This window comes from Leptosomus discolor, chromosome 4 (genome assembly GCF_034619465.1).
Source record: "Leptosomus discolor isolate bLepDis1 chromosome 4, bLepDis1.hap2, whole genome shotgun sequence".
In the NCBI taxonomy this organism is placed as follows: Eukaryota; Metazoa; Chordata; class Aves; order Leptosomiformes; family Leptosomidae; genus Leptosomus; species Leptosomus discolor.
This window is the reverse complement of record NC_141394.1, coordinates 7,653,335-7,674,656: the sequence shown is the minus strand read 5'-3', so window position 1 is coordinate 7,674,656 and position 21,322 is coordinate 7,653,335. Positions and strand designations below refer to the sequence as shown.

The 21,322-nt window shown below is 41.3% G+C and overlaps 1 protein-coding gene across 1 annotated transcript in view; it reads right to left on the bottom strand.

Moving 5' to 3' along the window:
- Positions 1-13,914, bottom strand: part of PRSS12 (serine protease 12) — a 42,302-nt gene extending 28,388 nt beyond the window's left edge. Inside the window, exons 1-4 of the mRNA XM_086464124.1 lie at positions 13,572-13,914; positions 4,785-4,923; positions 2,340-2,518; positions 802-952 (exon numbers count right to left, since the gene is read on the bottom strand). Coding sequence (XP_086320250.1) covers positions 802-952; positions 2,340-2,518; positions 4,785-4,923; positions 13,572-13,914 — 812 coding nt within the window. The remainder of the gene's footprint in view (positions 1-801; positions 953-2,339; positions 2,519-4,784; positions 4,924-13,571) is intronic.
- Positions 13,915-21,322: the final 7,408 nt, after the last annotated feature.

Here is a 21,322-nt window from a genome sequence, read left to right as displayed (position 1 = left end):
CATCTTCTCTGCATCTTGCTCCTAGTTCTTTCCCTCTTCAACCCAGCTGGCCTTTCATCACAACTGTCCCCATCTCCTTCCTCCCTGATCCAGCAGTTCTCCTCTTTGCCTCCCACTTCTGCAGCATCTTTCCTTAAATACTGAATACTTGTCTTACATGTGGTATCAAAATCACCCCTGGCTGTTCAGAAGAGGAGCAAGAAAATCCTGTTCTGCTGCTGTGACTATATTATGGACCGTGCTTAGCTCAGACAGAATCGCTGACAAGCTCAACTGTCAAAACTTCAAACAGCTCTCTACTGAGTATATGCAAACTGACAATCTTCAGAGACTTGCGACTTAAACAAATCTTGAGAGATTCTCACAGTCATGCCAAAAACCATATCCTTTCTGACAGAGCAGTGCTCTTACTCCAAAGCAAGGAGGCTGTTCGACTCTTCAGTAAAATAGGTGTAAGGATTTTAACAGTCAAGGCAACTTCCTTTTCTTTACCTACGGTTTTTGCTTGAAACTTTACTGAAATTGTAGTGAGTTTTCACTAAAAGGTCTGAGTTTATTCTGAGACACATCCTTTGTCTGTCCTACAGACAAAATTGGCCCCATCATATGACACTGAAAACTGGATCCTATAAATCAAAGTTCTAGGGAATTGAAAGTAATGGCGCTGTACCTGAACCTTCTATACATAAACTTCAAAGTATTAGTGCAATTTTAAAGGAGCACCTTTGACAACTCCAAGCTACGTATCTAACTAACTCTCATGCTTTGCTGCTGGAGTACAAAATATGTAGAAAAACAAACCCAAGGCCAAGCTGCCGACAGACAACTTCAGCATCTGCATCATCCCACTGATCGTCGCAGACAGTCCCCCACTGGCCAGCATGGTAGACTTCTACTCTGCCTTCGTGAGCGCTGTTCCCACCAGCCAGCCGGATTGGAGTAAAGACAGAGGCTATGATCAAACACAGAATATAGGAAAAAGTCATTTCTTTCCCAAAACGTTATCCTGATAGTAAAGAAAAAAGAAGATGGCTTAATGGTTTCTCTGACATCACTCAAGAACCACTCTTTATTTTTTCTAGTTAGATGGAAAACCTGAAATTAAAATTCTTAGAAATGAATTCCCCTAAGCTCCACTCTCAGTAGCTGAAGAATATTACACAGACAAGTAACTGTACTGATCTTGAGTTATGTAGGTGCCGAAGCATTCAGATACTTAAGGCTGTAAGGCCAAATACTACAGTCAGTCAGTAAAGCTGCGTTTCTACCAGTAAGAGCAAAATTGGCTCTGTATAGGCTTGGTCCCAGAGGGTAAAATCCGAAGTAAGAGGCAAAAATTCTTCCATTGCCACAGAAGCAGAAATTCGTCCTCACGTTTTCTCATTACTTTGGTGATTCCAGTCAGAGCAGCGAAGTCTCATTGACTGTGGAGTCTCACTTTATTTGTGTAAGTATTGTTCCCTTCCCGTTTCTGAGATGCAGCTTAATTTTTGGTCTTTTCAAATTACTAGCCCATTTCTGGTCTGGCAAGACATTGTCTTGAAAGCATCACCCCTGCATAAAGCTGTAATAATGGGAACAGTTTTAAAATATATTAAAAAAAAAAATCACTATAGTATTTAAAAAGGTTATTTTAAAGTTTATTCCTATCTAACATCTGAATTATTTAAAATGTTATTAGTCTTTGCATAGGCCTTCCAACCAATTAGTGCTACTCTTTCATCTATTTCTTGTCTTAAAAAAAAATAAAAAGTGAGGGCATTTCTCCAGTTTCATCTTACTATTTCACTGGTATGAAATCTGTTTTTTTGTAATAATTTTAAAAGGCTAGTTGAACTTTGCAGTTCCTTGTGCAGTATCATCCATGTTCACAGTAGGGAATGTCATCCCAACACTTCTGTACCAAAGGAGAAGGCACAGCCTGTTTGTGAAATTGCTGCTCCTCCCTACTGTTCAAGAAAAGCTAACAAATTGATGGTACAGAGCTACCAAAGACAGCCTCTGAGTTAATAAATAAATAAATAAATGTTTTTTAAAAATGTGGGGGGAACCAGCCCTAGTTTTACAGCCGGAGATTCTTGCTGCTTCAGCCTTTCTCACAACCTACATCTCAAAGCAACAATTTGCTTGTTGATTATGGAAAGATAAAAAGTGGTTCAGCTAGTTGCTGCTTGCACAACATAGAGGGATTTCAAACAATTAATGATGTGATGATTCAATCTGTTTAATTTCCTGTTCCAAGAAGTCTTAATATTTTTTTCTAATTTAATAATGAGTAATTATTACTACTTGTATTTAAACAAGGTAAGAGTTAACCAAACCATATATATTCTTTTTACCCAGGGAAGAGCTACATGTGACAGCAGCTGCCGTTTTTTGAGGACATGTTCCATCCTGCCAGATGTCTTTTTCACATAACAGTATATTTTCTTCATCACCACGACAACGCACTTCACTCCAGTAAATGGGAATAAGGCCCAGTCCAGAAAATGGTATGTGTTTTGCTGTACCTTTTTCACTGTAAGAAGAATAATCACAATAGGACATTAGAGTGGGAGGAGAGGAAGTGGAACATTTTCTCATATATGAATGTTGGAGTAGAAAAGAAAGGGCTTTCTTCAGCAGTGTAAATTCATCACATTTTCATACAGTTCAGCATTGTCTTCTGCACAAAGAAAAGTAACAGATGTGACCCAGTTCTCACCATTTTGTTGTGGGATATTTTAGTACAATGGCCTGTGTTGCTGCAGGGCTGGCTACATTCCTTTTCTCCCGGTTCTTAACTACAAAACTCAACAGAGTCCACAGTCCATAGGTGAATCTACAGTACCATCCTGCTGCAGTTATACTTCCACGTATAGAGATACTGCTAAAACGGGCCTTTCACCCTTACCCTCTCCTTTACTCCATTAAAACATACCAGTGCTCTGCCCATGCACATGTCATATAATATGGTTGATCATGGGGCAGTGAAACCAGCTCATACTCCATTAGATCAGGCCTGTGTCCATTATTCTCTATTCAGCCATTCCCATCCATCCAGAACACTTACAAACAGCTTGCTTTCCTTCTCATACCAAACTACAGCAATAATTATTGAGCCACCTTTTCTTCCATATAATGCCCAACAAAATTACATTAAAAACAAAGCCCAAATATTGCAAAATCAAAGAATAAGATAGATGGAAGCACCTGAAAAGCACCAGTAATACCTAGTGAGTTCACTTTGTGGTATATAGATCCAAATTTCTGCCAAACATTCATGATAAGAGAAACTTTCAACTACTGTTTGCTTGGGGTTTTTTGGCCTGGATTCAGATTTCAGCCATTTCTTTTGAAAAGACCAAACCGTTCACCCGTATCCCTGAACTACTTTTGCTAATAGCAGTCTTGTTCAACTGAAATGCTTATGGTATGGAAGGCAAAAAAAACTTCCATGAAAATGAGGAAAGGAGACATTGCACGTAGACAGCTGAAGTCATAAGCAAAATCACAGCCTCCAGATGGCTGAACTTTTATCTCATCTAATCCTCATATTTTTATAAGTTGACATGGTGTGTCCAGATTAGTATGGAACATTATAAAACAGCTTAGATTTAGTTCTGGCTAGCAGTCTTAAAAAGTGGAATAATCATTAGGAATGTCACAGTGCAAGTACGCTATAAAAGCCCCTTACTGCTTGTAGCAAAGAAATTGACTACTTTGGTATGTGACTGAAAGAGATGTTAGAAAGGCAATAAAGCCAGCCACACTTTGTGGCTTTATTGAGAAAGTGCAAACTGAATGGGATGCTAAGGGGGGATATTCAAGTAATTTCGTGGCTAACTTTTTAGAAGCTGAAATTACATTTTATTTTTAGAACTCCCTTTTGGTATGGGCATTTCCTTCCTTACCTCATTTTCATCCTATTATTGCAATTGCAGTATCACTATAGGCATTATCTAGACTCTAATGACCAAATTATGTTAAAAGATTGTGTTGATTAACTCTATTCTGACAGCAGTGGGAAGTAGTGGTCAGTGAGAACAATGCAGGGACTTTCAACCAGTCCAATGTTTCTGTAACTCTGTAAAATGTTTCTGTGAATATGTAAAGCTGCAAATCTTCTCTGGTTTTGGGTTTTGTTATCAATGTGCAACTCTGATAGTAAACCATACAGATCATCTAGCTAGATGAAGATGTGCACAACAAAAATACCACATTTTCCAAAAACCTAGGGTGAGACCCAGATGTTTTTTGGCAGGATAGAATGGATGATCATCAGGGTAACCCCATGCTCCTGAGAACCATGAATTTTCCTGTTATTAGGAGCCCATGTAGAGTCTAATTCTGATCACATTTATGTTTTTATAGATACAGTAATCTCACTAGAGCTGTTCTTAATCGACACTCACATAAATGCAATCAGGATCAGCCCTCATGTTTCTGCCCTTGTTGACATCTCTCAGATGTCCAGTAAAGCACTTTTGGTTTGCCCTAAGCTTTTCTGACCTGTTCACACTTTTCACTTTGAAAGCAAAGCATCTACCCTGGTCTGCTCCTCTCCAGAGCCCATATGCAGCTTTCAAATGAAATACTGATGCTTACAGCAATCTCTCTGAAGTACAACACAATTGAAGGAAGCAAAGGATTCTGGGAAGAACAACTTCAGCGTTCAACAACTTTCAAACAGAAAAAACAATCATCAAACACAAAAAGCCCTCAGGATTCACAAAATAAATTGTCCTTTTTACTGAAACATCATTAAAATAAGTTGACCGATTTTTACTCGGATTGAAACTTACCCAAGTGCAAGCTGCCGACATACGACTGTTGCATCATTATTGTCCCAATGGCTCCCACAGATTGTTCCCCAGATTCCATTCAAATAAACCTCCACCGTACCTTCAAATTCATTCTTGCCACCCTGCAGTCGCACTGAACCTAGTTAAAAAATAAAAAAATTAAGCCTCCAAGATATTCCATTGCTCAATTAATGTATCCCACAAAAGACTCCGAACCTGATTTTCCATCTGCAGAGAGAGTACCTGTTTCGTGTATTACCATCTTTGTGCTCTTTGGGAGAGCTGCTTCTCAGAAGCACCCTAGCTCATCTAACATTCTTATGCAAAAGGAGATAACCTTATTTTTCACGTGAGGAAAACATTTTGCTTCTTATACTGAAATTACATCACATTTCTGATTCTTCAGATGCTACAACTTAGTCAAAGATCTAACCAAAAAAAGTATGTATAGACTACACAATTATTTAAATGTGGTTGCCTCTACCCAAATAAGCAAAAATTACATATATATGAGTGCCATACTTTTATCTTTCACATAATTCCATCCAACTTAAGGGAATCAGAAAACAACCACATGGATTGCATAGCTTTTGCTCTTACCCATTTAACATTATGCATGTCATGGATGTCAGCAATTTATTTTAGCCAAAGAATGCATTTGTTCATACTTGTTCTCAGACAGAAAAACGTTGGATGTAGTTCTATTAATTCGTGAGAGGTCTTTACCAAATTCTCAGGCAAAACAAGCTAAAAACATGAGGAACCATCTAAAAGAAGTAGGGGGAAGAAATAAAAGTCTGCTTCTTGAGAGCCACCGAACACAGAAATCAAAGAAAATTAACAGATTTTGCATTTTTTTATTACAGTAGCTTTACTTGAGATGCCAGATGCATCTGCTGTTGAAGGTAGCCAAGTGCCACTGGTAAAGGTGGGAGAAAGCTGGTCATAGGTATAATTGTACAGAAGCAGAACAGAGAGGCATGACAGAGCAGTGATTCAACAAGAAAGAATACATTTCTGTTAAGTTATCAAACACAGACTAGTTGTATGCATTTGCCTTGCCTGAAATCTCAGTTAATCCATCTGCCTCTGATCTGTGATCTACTTAAAATCAGAAGCTACACCATCATCCAGTTTGCAGGGTTTTTAGCAATGGGAGAAAACAGTCGATGTCCATGCCTGCATTTCATTGTATATGTGTTCCTGTATGTGTAAATAATAATAATAGGTAGATCTACTTCTTCTTCTTCTCAGCGTTCGCTCAGATTGTGTCCTTGTTTTAGTTTAGTTCAGTATATTTTATGAAGCCAAAAGACTGCTGAATAAGCCGAGGAATGAATCTATCTCAAACTTGGTTTTGTGTGTTCCTTTTTGCCTCCTATTTACTTTCTCAGCAGTAACTTACTGTGCAGTAAATTACAAACAAAATTAATTCAACTCATGTTACAGAGTGAGCTATCATTCCAAACAGAGGATTAGTAATGAGTTAATTATAACAATACTGGAGACATGTTGCACATTGTTTATCTGTCTTTATAATTTTTTTCTTTGTGTCTTTCTGTCACATACAGACAGAGTCTGGAATTTTGTTTATTTCTGCTCTTCACCAGACTTCTGTATAGACTATTATTTTCACTCGAAACGTCAACTGCAGTCATAGCAAAGCGATTCCTGACATACCAGAAAGCAATTTTGAAGATGTCATCTCCAAAAATAAGTTTATTTTTGTACATGATTGCTTACAGTCCTGCATGACACCTACTGAAATCAATACAGTGTTTCCTGAGTACACATTACACAATATTTCTATTCAAATATTTGAATAAAGGAGTACTTGAAGAATAAAATTCTCTTCTAAGGTCTCCATAGCACGATTTGGCTCACTCCTCTTTCTGCATGTACAGAATGTATTTACCAGTGACAACAGCGTAAGAATTTATTCACGTATACAGAGCAAAAGATAGCACAAGAGAGAACTTCAAAAACTCTTTTCCCAGCAATTAAAAATGGAAGAAATCTGAAATCCTTTGCATCTCTGGTAGAAGCCTCAGGAAGGAAGTTTGAAACCCACAAAGTTCTCACTGTGGACACTACCATTAAGCAAAGAAAACGGCCTCTTCCTCACCATCCGCTCCCCTAAAGAATCCTGGGTGATGTCTGGCCCTGTTGAAGTGAGAAAATACACTACTGGTATCAGTTGGTAAGTAAGGGAAAAAGACTGGAAGGGACAGTGCCTTATTTCTATGTGCCTGTGGGAAAAGACATAGATGAAAACAATAAATGCGGGATTTTTAAAAAATTCATCTGGTATCTCAACAAAATATTTTGGTTTGCCTGTTTCCTGTAGATTTACAGCTGCGTACAGGAGCACCAATGTTTTATGAAGGGCAGTAGTATTCATAACAGACCTTTGTTCATCTCACAAGAAAATACGATAAAGAACCAGCCTCTGTAATATAGAAGAGAAAACACACAAGATGTTTGTTAAAGGTAATTTTGGAACAAATTTAAAATATTCTTGATTTTCACCTGACAAGTTAATCTAGAAAGAAATAAAAAGAAAGCCTATTCTTACATGTAACTAATATTAAACCTTTTAGTATGGCTGCTGTTTAATTGAGTTAACCAAATATATGGTATAATAATTCTAACATGCTGGTTGCATTGACGTACTACTCTCCTCATAGGACAGTACTGATATCTGCAGCTATGATTAACCTAAACCATCCAGGGCAAAATCCAGCATTCTCTCCTCAAGCAAAACAATAAGTAAAACCTTTTTTTTTTAAAGAAAAGTCGGAATCAAAAACCCTCTGAGTGGTTAATATAGCTAACATATTTTTCTAAATCCAGTCTAAATGTTTCTAGGTCAGTATTTCAGCACTGTATCCAACAAAAGTAAAATGATACAGTATTTTTTGTTTCATATGCACTTTGAAGTACGTATCAACCTATATCATATGACTAGTCATAATTATGTAGCAAACAAATCAAGGAGCTCACTACTGAGAAATGATTTATCTGTTGTTTACTCAAAATGTTGCAGTATTCAGGCCCCTGGTAGTTATTTTACCGGATCAAGAGATACATTAGTTACAGTAACATGGATGCCTCATGAAACATAACAGAACTTTAAAATACAGACTTCCATTTCAGTAGCTTATTTTTTCTTGCCAATAGATAAAATGCTTACTTCATAATGAAACACATACCTGTGTTTCATGTTTAAACTGATCATAGGGAATTGCAAGGTGAGCAACATTATCTGCCATCGTGTATGTTTATGCTGTATTATCAAGTGTCTATTTATTACTCATGATTCAATCTTTGTTTTTAAGAATCTGTTAATATCTTAATTGCAAGATAATCACTGTTTGCATTGTTAAAATGACCAGGAAATGCTCTTTAGCTTCATAAGCAGCAAGAAAACTAATATTTACCATGATTAAAAGGATAGTGGTTAATTCTTAATTTCACTGGTTAAGTCTTCTACTGTTACATTTTAACACCTGGAGCCCCTACTGCGCTGCAACACGTGAGCCCAAGGGGCTTGCTTCTGTGCTCCTCCTAGGGCACAAGAAGCTCTGGAGAAGAGCATTTGAATTGCTCTTAGAAAACAGGTCTGGCTTAAGCCAGAGGAGGCTCTAGGTTTCTGGAGTTGTAGACAGGGTAACATCTTCTTTTTTTAAGCTATAACGTTTCAGCTGTTTTAGTTGCTGAAGAAAACTAAACATGTTGGGGCTAGAGCTAATGCAGTAATAGCTACTCTGGCTTTTATGCAATGCTCTGAGAAACTCACACTCTCCCCTCTCCACCAACTCAACATGGTGTCAAGCTTCTGCTTAAAGTGCTTATCGAAGCTTCACTGCCTCAACACCAAGCTCAACAGTAGGGAACATGAGTACAGGGATCCTGCCCACGGCTCTCGGTGCCCTCCTCAGCACTGGTCAGGAAGAAGAAGGGTGAGGAGAGATGAACTGACCCCACGAGAGTTAGAAACAAGGGCCCAGGACCACAAAGCAGGCCTGCTAGGCAACTCTGGGACACATACTGTGGTTTACGACAGACTTAATTCAGCCCTATATTGAAGAATACAAATTACGGTCTTGACAGAAACTGCTTCAGTTATATACACTCAAAAATATGTTCTAGCCAAGGTTACTGACGGTCAATTTGTGTTGTTTACGTACAGTCTGGTAATTTTAGTTGCCCTGGTATCCACCCAAGTCAGAGTCTTTCCCATCTGCTATCACTGTTTAAAAGAGATTAAGTTATACTTGCAAATGCAAGGAAGTAAGGGTATCCAGTGGGTGCTGCTGAGACTTGCTCCGCAACACCTGCCATATAGGCTCAAGATGAGACACACAGGAAAAAAAAAGAGAGGAAAACCTCTCAGCCAACTTTTAATTAACTCCAAAAAAGCATGTGAGCTTCAAAGGAATTGTGCTGTTGTGCTTGGCCTCTTTTCCTATACCATTCTCACATCCGGAGATGCTGGGTAAATTCAAACCCTATTTTATTTTCTGCATTTCACGGGGAGCAAGCATTGTTTGTGTGGCTGAACTGCAAACAGACTGGGAATCACTTCCACTTCTGCTGCACATGTGAGTGCTGCAGCAGCAGGGTTCATGGTGTTGGCTAAAGGTGTGCCAGTAGTTTCTTCGTAAACACCTGTGTACAAAGGTTGGTAATTTGGCTGTAAATGTAGATTTGGAAAAGAGGGCTCAGAAGTAGAAGTTGCCTGTCCCTTTCACCCTAGTGCTGAGTGCTCTGAAATGGCAGATTTAAGGCTTCGTGATAGGGTTTAGGGGTGTACTTGGTAGAGTAGGGTTGATGGTTGGACTTGATGCTCTCAAAGGTCTTTTCCAACCTCAATGATTCTGTGATTCTGAGTCTTTTAAATTTCAGAAATCTGTAAAAACAACAAGTATTTTTATTTCTGCTTTCATTTCCAAGGTGATCCAACATGGGACAGTGCCACAGAAAGGCCCTGCACTGATAATGCATCTCTGTTGCCTTGGAGTCAATTAGGTAAGTCCAAATTGACATGAAGCGTGAAGGTCCCCCATTGATACATGCTGTATATCCCATGTGACCACATTATAACTCACAGTATTTCAGAACACTAGTGAATGATTCGTAATACACATAAAAGAGTCTATCCCAGTTTCAGAATGAAACTATTTCTTTGGTTTGCATGAGGTACTTGTAAAAAGCTGCCTGTAGTATAGATCGAATCTAACACCAGTTCAAATCAATGGAAACTTTTCTTCCCTTCCGGGATCAGGCCTGGCTAAAATAAAAAAAGTTAATCCCACTGACTTCAGCAAAACTATGGATGATGCTCACTGTGATCAATGAATGCTGTTGTCCATCCCTTTCCTGAACACTGCTCTTTGTCTAAAACGATAATTATTTTCTCCTGTACTTTAACCTTGAAAGAAAGGGTGCATCCATCAGAACTACTTTTTAAGAACTATCTTGAGAACTTTAGCAGATAGCATTGCATACTCGAGGATTGTTATATTAGAAGTTGCATAAATATTGTATGTATTGAATGTGTAATGTGCTGAATTGGTTCCTCTGCAGCAGTGAGATTCACGATGTCAATGATCAATGGTTTAAGGCTCTGGAAAAATAAACTGAAGTGTTAGGAATGTAATGGGCTCTAAAGGACTGCGGTTGCCTTATGTGGTACAGAGCTGTAGAAAATGAGGGGTCTCATGCTGTGCAGCTGTAATAAGAATGGTTCCAGAAGAGCTGCTTCTTAGAAGGAAAATACAGATATTCAGGTTTCATTTTCCATATTTTTTTTTTTTTTTCTCTAACCCTATGCTATTAAAAAAACCCAAAACCCCAAAAGACCTTCCATCAACTGCCTGGACTATAGTGTAACAGGCAGGAAGAATAATCTAGGCTTCGAGCCTGAGGCTTGATTCTCCTCTCACAAAAGTTTAGTGAAGCATTGTTTGATTGGCATTAGTGGAATGACCCTGTGATAAAAGCAATTGACATGGAAAGACTGTACAATCTGGCCATTCTGGAGATGGGTATTTTATTTCCAGTTCTGCCACTGATTGGTAGTGTGGCCTCTGGTAAAGACACCTACCGTCTCTTGTATTGTTTCCCCTTTGTAAAATAAAGAAAAATAGTTAACCCACTTTACTCAGAGCTTTAAAGTAGGCATGTACAAGATAGCATGAACAGTCATGCAGAATACTGTAACTACACGCCACATAAACATTGTGTGGCAGCAGTTGCTTCTAGGTACTGAGGCAGGCCTTTTTTGAAGCATGAGTATGTTACAAGTAAGTTGTTACTAGCAGTAACTAAATTCTGCTGGACTCACGCTGGCTCTGTGTAAAGTACTTGCACTCATTTATTTTCCTCTATGATTTCCTTGGTTAATCATGATAATTTATATATATTTGTATTTCGTTTACTGGCTTTTAAGGCATGAATAAATAATATTACCCAGATGTCTCATTTTAGCAGCAAGGAAATGAAACACGAAAATCTATTATTTTAAACTATAAAACTGATTTTAGACTGGTACCACATAGTATAATTGCAAAGGCACTTTTTTTTTTTTTTTAATTTTTCATTGTTAATGTTTAAACAGAAAGCAGTTTCGTACATACACATGCACAAAGTTTAGCCAAGTAACTTTGCAGGTAAGTCTTAATATTTGAGCTAGGAAAGCCAGGAGATTTACAGTTCAGGCTTTGAACATGGTATTGTCTTTACTTATTGCAGGTGCCTAATAACTGAGTATGGGCTTCCTTAGTACATGTACTAAAGCAACAGATGCATGGAGTTTATCTTTGAATAGTCTGTCCTTCTCCAGCTGTAAACTGCATCATAACATTGCCTTACTTGCATTTCTTTGCTTCTTGTGAGAAAGGAACATACTTTGGGATGAATGTTGTAATGATGTTTATTTCTGAGCAAATATCTTGATTTATTTCCATGTTCCACCTTAAGCCATCTCACACACTCTCTAATTCTTTCATATCACCTCCATGAAGGCTTTTGGACAGACATTTGCCCTGTCGATGTCACGGAGAGTTCACCACTGAGCCAAACAGAAGCAGGTGACCTTTCAATTAGAAAGTATTGGCTATTGTTCAGTAGCTATATCCTCCCTCTTCAGAGAGGCTAACCTGGATTTCATTGCTCTGGGGAAAACACAGCATTCTGAAAAGATTGAAGAAGCACAGCTAAACCCAAAACAAGGGGTGTTTTTTACTTAACATTCATGCTGTGCTTACAGGGGATCCTGGAATTTCCTTTAGTAAGTGCAAGATTGGGTTCTTAGCAATAAAATGCCATGTTCTTCTTCACTGTAACATACTAGACCAAGTCCTCACAAAGTATTTTGGGAACCAGACTGAAGAATTCTGAAAAATGCTATAAATATGATGGGCTGAATCAAAGAAGCAACTGTGGGATCCTTGCCCAAACTTAAGACCAGTTAAAGGGTGTGAAGTCTTCTGGATTTCTTTTCATCTGTGTCTAGTTATCTGTTTTCTCCTCTGTGGCATCAGCTGCCTGGTATTCTCTCCAGGGAGACATCTGTAATGCATAACATCATTCTGTCTTCTTGACAAGAGAGCTTTGGAAGCTGCATTTTTTTTAATGCATAAATGATCAATATGGACCTTGGTGAGTCCATATGCTCTTCATGTGATATTTTATACCAATATGTATAATTATCACATTGTTCAAATTATCATCTTTTTTGCACACGCTTTCTAGGGCTATTGTTGGAAGAGAAATATAACAAATCTTCTTCAGAGATCTGAAAGTAAATTAATAATAAAAACCCCCCACGAAAACCCAAAACCAACAAAACTACTACTAACCATATTAAAGATCAATTTCCTTGCTGACCTTGTGATATTACAAAATATGTAAAAGGAAGGGCAACAAAGAAGGGAATTTTTATTTTTGTTGCAACAATTATGCTTGATCATTTTTAGTATAGTATAGATAGGACATAATTCTTATTTAGGTAGGAGATAATACCAGAGCGATGCAGGAGAAAATGTGAAGTCATTCAAAACCAGACTGTACATAAATATACTTAACGCCAACAGAGAGGAAATGTAAAGCTGATCAGCTGCTCAAGGGCTGAATGCTGAAATTGCTGTTCAGTGCTTGCGCGCTGAAAACTTCCACTGAAGTCAGGGAGAGTTTAGCTGGGAGCGTGTGGGGGGGAAGCACAGGTCTCCTGGCTGGGTTCACGGATGTCCTCAAGCACCAGCGCTAACTCGCAAGCCCCATTATCCCAGGGTGCGGGGGAAAAGAAAGAGATGCCAGGTGATGGGTCCGCGTTTAGAGCGAGGCATCCTTTTGCTTTTCCTTCTGCCGCTTAACTCCTGTAGACCGAGCGCTTCCCAGGGAAGCGTGCCCGACTACAGAAAGGGCAATGCCAGCCCTGGCGAACTGAGCCTACCGAATACCTGGGGCGCAGCTTCTGAACGCGATTTACCTAGTATTAACAGAGCGTCGGAATAAAACCAGGTAGGACCTTGGTCTTACCGACGCGTGTAAAAGTTTAAACCCTCCTCTTTCGCCGTCACTTCGGCAAAAGGTGTCCCTGTCCCCTCCAGCGGGGGGGAGCCGGGTGCGCGCTGCCGAGGGCGCCGCCGCCCGCCCAAGACTCTCCGTCCCGCCGAGCCCCCGCGCCCCTCCGCGGCGCCGCTCCGCCGCCCCCCCGCGCCCCAGCCGGCGGCCGCTCGCCCCCTCCTCTCCCCGCCGGCCCCGCGCCCCCGCCCCGCTCACCTCGCTCGCAGTCAGCGTGGCCCCGCTCCGCCCGGCCCCGGCCGCCCCCGGGGGCGCCCCCGGGCCGCCCGCCGCCGCCGCCGCCGGGCAGGGCGCAGGAGCTGCGGCGGCCCCGCGGAGCCCGGCCCGCCGCCCCCCGCCGCGGGAGAGCGGGCGCCGCCGGTGGCCAGGGGCGCTGGGCCGCGGCGAAGCCCCCGGCGGGGCAGCCGGCGGGGGGAGGCGGCGGCGGGGCCGGGGGCTGCGGGGGGCGGGCGGCCGGGAGGCTGGCGGAGACCTGTCCCGGCCCGCGGGCTCCGGGGATCGTGCCTATCACCAGCGCCACCACGAAGCCGGCGAATGTCATGGTGCCAGTCCCGCCGGCTCGGGTCCATCTCCCCCTCTCATCGCGCCCGGGATGCGGAGGGGGAAGGCGGGGCCCCGGCGTCCCACTAATCCCCCACGCCGCACACCACCCCTGCCGCCCTCCCCCCGGCTCCCCTGCCTGCGGGGGCAGGGCGAGCGGGGCGCGGAGAGGCGCGCAGCCCCCGCTACCTGCCGCAGCCTTCGCCAGCGCGGCGGGGAGCGGGGCGGCCGCTCCGGCAGCACCGGCGGGGGTCTGCGGCGGGCCGCGCATCGACCGCGACCCCCTCCCCCCCACCGAGCCCAGCCTCGGGGGCTCCCTCCCTCTCCCCCGCCAGCCCCGGCGCCCCCCGGGTTCATCGCTGCCCGCGGTCCCGCCGCAGCCCCGCGGGCTCCCCCTCCCCCGCACCCCGCTTCTCTCTCGCACTCGGGGCTTCTCTACCAGCCGCTACCTCTGCCCGCGGCTGTGGCTCCCCCGACCTCTCCGACAGCCTCACAAAGAGCAGAAGGAGACCGGGCAAAGCCTGGCCCGGGGCGGGGGCGCGCAGCTTCGGGCAGAGGGGGACAAAACGGACCCGCAGGGCGGCTGGGGAGGGAGTGGGATGGAGAGAGCCTCAGACGTGTCTGCGGGAAACAAAGACGCTGGAAACAAATACCGTGAAGAGAAATGTCTTCGAGGGGTTAGCTTTATCCGAGCCCCATGTGCTCTGAATAGTAATCTGCTTATTCCCAGCCACTGCGCGTGCTGCATAACCTGATCATCTCTGGTTTCCTTTTCCTACCAGGATGGCTGCCAGTTAGTTTTGCTTCTTTGTCTCATAGAGTTCAGTTGTTGGTTTGGGTTAGTTACTATTTTTAATTTACTGCTGTTTTAATCTGTGCTGTTCATATTTTGCGAAGTCCATTTCTGTCTGACAGAGCACACACCCTTTATTTGGCAGTTTGTTCGTAGTATGAGTCTGTAGATTCACCTCTCCATAAGGTCTTTTTTTCTCTCTTAATTTTTTGGCTGAGAAGTGTTAATCTGGTTTCTGAGTGAGCACATCAGTATTTCCACAACCTTGCATTGTGACTAGAGTCTAAAAGAGAGCGTGTGCTTTCTGCTTTCCATGCAGGATCTCATGTATCTCCAGCAAACAGGGGCCTTCCTTTAGCAGCCTCCAAACTGTTCAAAAGGTGCAAAATGCAACTTTACCAATTTAATTTTTTTTTTTATAAGAACGAAAGAGCTTCAGTGCTAAGGAAAAGCAGGTCCTGCAGCGGTTGGTACTACCTGTACTCATTTGAGTTCTGCTCATCTGTGATTCATTTATTATTGCAACATTACAGTTAGTATTTTAATCACTCACAAAGTTAAAGAATACTCTGATGGGGTTTCTACAGCAACATGGTAACTATGCTATCACATGCGTCTGTTGCACTTTGTAGATATAAGCATACAGATTGTTTGTTCTTTCTGAGGTTTCTTCCTGGGGTATGTGTATGCATTCATCTAGAAACTGTCAGGACTGGCAAGAGTGTAATGTGTTTTCAAAAAATTTGAATATATTCAAGAAGTTGGCCTGAAAGCAACTTATTACAGCCTTTTTTAAACGGTCTGAAAATGTGTTGCTGTCATGACAAGTTGGTTGCTTTTATCCTTTGGAAGGACCAGATAAAAGCATGCTCAGCCTAGCTGGTTAGGGCTTCCTTCATTGCCTAGTAAACACTTTTTGGCATCACAGTAACAGCAATATTTCATTTTCCCTGGCCTAAGCTCCCCGTGCCCCCCGTCCCACCCCCACCCCCCACCCCTCCCCGCCCTGGAAGAGGAAGGGTTCTGCTGATCAGCACTGGAGAAACAGAACAGATGAATACAATGAATCTTGCAAAACACTTCAGGCAAAGCTTTGAGCCTGGTACTTATTCATATATTCTGATTTCATTTGTCTCCTCTAGGTGCGTGGGCCAGCAGGAATCTTACATGCAGTGAACTTTCTTTGACTATGTAAGGTAGAGGTGTTTGTGCTTAGGGTTGCAAAATGGTACTAAGCAAGAGAGGGGGGCAAAAGAGGGGGGCTACACAGGGAAAAAGGTTTGGAATAGCTAGAATTATAAAAGAAGCATCAAGAAGAAAAAAGCAATTGTCATGATTCCCTTCCAAGACAGGGTGCAGGTTTAATCGAATGATCCACGTGTACAGATTCACCCTTGAATGTTTTAATTTTTATCATGATTGTTATTTTTGATGTAATCATATAAGGAAAACGAACATTAATTTGTTCTAATAACTGTAAATTAGCTTTCACTGTGATGTGAGGTCTGTTAATGCTACAGGAAATAATGCTTGTTTTAGAATTTACAAATTAGGGACTTGGTCTGGCTTCCAATCAGGACATTGATAATAGTTTCACTGTAAGTAGGAGAGGCCCTTTTCTAAGCAATACTGGAACTGATGCAGTTTGTTTTTCCGGGATGTATGCTTTGCACTTGAGTTGCAGCTTCTGTCTTAGGTAGAGCATTTACAAGTGTCTCCCCCATATGGTTTCTCTTGTGTTTGAACTGGGTGAGCTCACGTTGCAGTTTTTCCTTTGGCTGTGGCACTTACAGGTGCCATGTCTAAAATCACTGTCATCTGCTTGACTATTTTATTATGCTTGTGGGAGGCTCATTATCTGTGTGACTTCTACCTCTGTCACACTTCTGCCGATCAGTCAAAAGTTACCAGGAAGAGCAAAGACAAAGCAACAGTTACATGGACGGACAGTATATTTTTGAGAATGTTGATTCTTTTGGACATCACACTTAAAATAACAGCAGGAATGACAAGTGCGCCTAAAATGAAACTTCACTATGCTTTAAGGGTGGACTTTGCTTTCACATGTTTAAAAACAAGAAACGAAGGCTTATTATTCTGATACAGCTTTAAAAAGATGCCAAATACGAGACGATCTTAGTGCATTTAGTTGCCTTAAAATGTTTTGTTTCTGCTGCACAAAACCATTGAAAACTCATTCACAAACTGAGTTAGAAATGAAAAGGAAAGAAAAAAATACTTTTGTTCAATTAAATAAGTAAATCACAAAAGGTCTCAATGGATCTGGGCATTACATACAACTTTGATTCTGAAATTACAGTATCCAACTTTTCAGAAAAAAATTGTCACAAAATGTTGAGAAAATCATAAATCTTAGGAAACTGTGCTATTTGTACTCCTGCAGCAGCACTGTGGGATTTAAAGTTAGTAATCTGTGATAACAAGGCCTGCATTTTTATATGAAAAGAAAGGCTTGATCTGGTCTTTCTAGATTGGTAGAGAAAATAATCCATTGAGGTGACATTACAGTGGGTGGACTGGCTCCAGTTGAAGTACATAGCAAATCTCCCTTTTGCAGAACATTTTCAATACTTACCCTTAGTATTGAGTTTGTACCTCTTACGCACAGAAGTAGTACCTATTGACAGCAGCCCCATGAAAGTCCACTCGTGACCAAAGTTACCAAATCTGTGCTGCATACCTGACAACTTCCATGAGAGCAGTTGTAGGAAATCATCTGCTAGAATAGGTCTTAATTTCTGTACAATTCCACAGGGTTGGCTGCTTTTTTGTCTCCTTATAGTTGACAGCCCCAATACCAAACTGTTGATAAAACAAAGAATAAGTAATAATTTATAGGGATGAATTGATCTGACCTGTCCAACATATCCCCCCCCCCCATATTTCTGTGCGTAGATTCCTCAGGTTACGTGAGGAATGGAAATATTAGAAATACTCGCATAGTACAGCAGCAGCGTGGGTTATTCATATATGCAAGGCTTAAAAGGAACCTTGGACAAGAGCTTCTTTTATCCTAATAGCTTTCTAAAAGCACTTGATAGTTCTTCCCTGTTGCTGACTCTGCTTTCGCATGAATTGTGTGAGGCTGCAGGTCATCAGGACTAATTTTCAATAAATGGTTCTTGTGAATAGGTGAAGGTATCTGATGTGCGGGTCATACATGCGAAAATAGTAGTCCTGCATTTCAAAAACATTTAATACCAAGCATTTAAAATTCAGCTGGAGAATCAGTCTCATTCTGCTCCCATTTAACTCAATAGCAAAAGTCACTGATTAGCCTCTTCCTGTGTTCAGTAAAGCTGCTTATCTTTATTTTCGAGTAGCTCGTACAGTATGCTCTCCACATAGATTTTAGAAGAGCTGAGCACTTCCAGCTGTGGGTGGAATTCAGTTAGACAACTATTGAGAAGTGAAGGCGTGAGTCAGTCCCATGCTATTGCCACTGATAGCCCTTAACCAGGGCATTCTCTCCTGCATTCCCTCCTGACCAGGTTAGAGTCAAACAGGAATGTAGATGTGACAGATCACAGCAAGGGCTGACTTCAAGCAATGCGATATATGTGAAATTCTCCCAGGAAATAAGTACGAGTACAAAGCAGAGAGAATGTAGCCAAACAGCCAGGCGCAACACGTTGTAACGAAATTATTTTCAGCCTATCCATCTAATAATTTGCTACTATTATTACTTCACATAATCAAGTATGCTGAGGCCAATAGATGAACCGCTGGAATCAATGGAAAAACTTATGCACATGACCTAGTGGGCACTGAGTGAGATCTAACAGCACCAGAGAGGGGCTGAAATCAGGACTAGAAGGAGAGGAAGCAAGGCTTCTCACAAAGGAGATTTCCCCGTGCAAAGTGGGCCACAGAATGGGTGCCGTAATGAGTCAACATTTTTAGGGTATAAGTCAGCGCTCTTATAAAATAATTTTATTCATAATCTCATTCTTTTTAACAAACACGGGCAGCAGAAATTTGAAATCCTGCCAAGTCTGACTCAAAATGAATTTGGGTTTGTGCTTATATGGAAAAGAATAGGCCTTTTGTCTGTAATTATATATAAGCTCCATAGGGTGACCCTGCATTGCACAGGATGTAACTGAACAGCCTGTAATTGATGAGGTTTCCATTACCACATAACACAGTGCGCACAGTAATGAGATCATAGAAAAACCTTTTTTAAAGTGTTAAGTACTTTCTCTTACAACAAGCTGAGTTCATATTATAAGGCAATAAGAAACCCGATTTCCTGGAACAAGGCAATAAGAAACTTCATTTCCTGGAACAATTCAATACATAGGTGCATATGTGCCTAACACTGGATTATGCAGACATGATGAAATAATTGCATTTAAAACTGAAAGGTGAACCGAGTCACGCAAAACTGTTGAACGCTTTTTGTTTAATATAATAATGAGTGGAAAAAAATGCTATTTCAACCGAGATAGTTTTGACATATCCAAGTAAATATACATCATTTAAAAACTATCACAGTTTTGCATAGAAAGAAAAGGATTCGTGAATAACAATGAAATGTGGGGATATTTGAAAAATATTTTTTTTAAATCAAAAAAAAGCCCTGCGTTCAGTAAAGGCTCTAATTCTGCAAACGTGTCCTCATTCTTAGTATGCACGCACCTGCATACTGTGATGTCGCCATCTGTAAAGTAGGTTATACGAGTATCGTGTGTAAAACTTTGGGGGACGGGAGACATGATTCGTTCCTGCTGTTCCTGCTCTTTCAGCCGCACCCGGGCCCACACGAGGGGCACAACATGCAGTCTTGTTCGGGTGGTTGCCACGCGGTGGTGTTTGAGGCTGCGTTGTGTATGGTCCCCATGAGCGACCTCCAAGCGCTCCTTCATGTTCCTCTCCCAGAAGGGCCATTCAGCAGGCCCCAAGCGTGCAACGCCACGTGGCTGAGTGGGGAGTGGGACTCAAGTGCGAGAGCAGGAGCGCCCCAGCACGTGTGTGTCAATGCAGCTGCGGTGCCGCTTTATTTCTTGATGCTTAGAATAGGAAGTAAATGCGGCATCGCATATGTTGCAGTCTGTTAACTAGGTGAAAGGTGAGTTTGTGTAGCCGTTCTATAAATAAACATATTTAAAGAGGCAAGAATATGCCCAAGAGGATACTCTGCAGAAATTGAATGGAAAATGGTATTTGTTAATACACGATCTTAACAAAGTTTTACTAAGAAATGGAACTTCAGTTCCAAACCTGACTACCTTGGGTTTATGTGGGGTTTGGTACTTGATTCATCAAGTCTGTCCTTCAAGGGAAGCTCTGTATGTGACTCATTCTGTGCTCATGCTGGAGAAACAACCCACTCCAAACCAAAAAAAGGGCAGGCTACACCTTTGTAAAAATATTTAACATTTGTGGAAATGTTTAACATTTTGGTTTAGAGCTAGAGAGAAAAGGTGAAAAAACCCATCTTTTTAATGTCTTCTTGATCACAAAACATACATTTTGGCCTTTTTTTTCATGTAGAAAGTGGCCTTTACAAATCAGTCAACATTAGGTAAGCCTGCCACAGGGCAGGATGAAGCCTTATTTATTCAAAACATCCACTGTCAGTGAGGACAACTGGTTTGTAGAGCTGAGATACATGACCTTCTACAATTTCCTCTGACATTCACGGTGTAGAAGGTTCCCTGGGGTAAACAATGCTTTATAAATGCAGTTGTTTAAATAAGTTCTTCTCTCACAAACCATCCAGGTAGTCCTCTACCAATTTTTTGTGTCTGGAATGGTAGCAGGTGTCTTCTCTTTGTTCAGAGTTAATCTTCTGAAAACGTTTCTTAATAATACCTATTTCAGAATTTTGCATTTCATTGTTGTGAAGTGTGAGTGCAATGAAAATCACAAACCACAGAAAGATAAGTGGTTTGCATTTTTGTCTTCCGTCTAACCCAAGTGTCACCTTCTTGTTAGCAGCAATGGCATGAGCCATTTCTAGTATTTCCTGCAGGAATTTCTCAGCGTCCTGTACAAAATCCAACAGCAATGTATGTACAATGTGGAAATAAGACTTTTTCCTCCAGAGTTGCAGAAGGATGCAGGAATTACTTTAGTGCTGAGCTACATACGTGCAATGACCTTTTAAATATTTGATTTATCCTCAATAACATAAGACTCTGTTATCAGGAATGAGAAAGAATAAAGTGAGTTCCAGCTGTATTTTTACATAACGCAAGCACATACTACACAAGTATTAAATTATAGCTATAGCTTATTAGAACATGTAAACTAAACCTAAAAGGAGGAGGAAAAAAAAAAGGATAAATACTTGTTGGAGCAGGAATAGTTTTGTCCATGAAGCCATATTTAATGTATTATAGACTTTGAATTTCTAAGTGGTTTTGATCTTGAAAAGCAGCAAGCACTTCAGATTAGCACAAACCTTACCATGAGAGCATTTGGTCTACAAGATTGAAATGCAAAGTAAGACATGTTCCTTTTTCCATCTTTCCCCTCCTGTATATGTGTGCAACTATAATCTGGCCCGTATGTTTTATTTATTTAACAAAATATTTTGGAGGGAACCCATTTTAAACAAAAAAACCCCCTGGTTTATACATCTGTAATT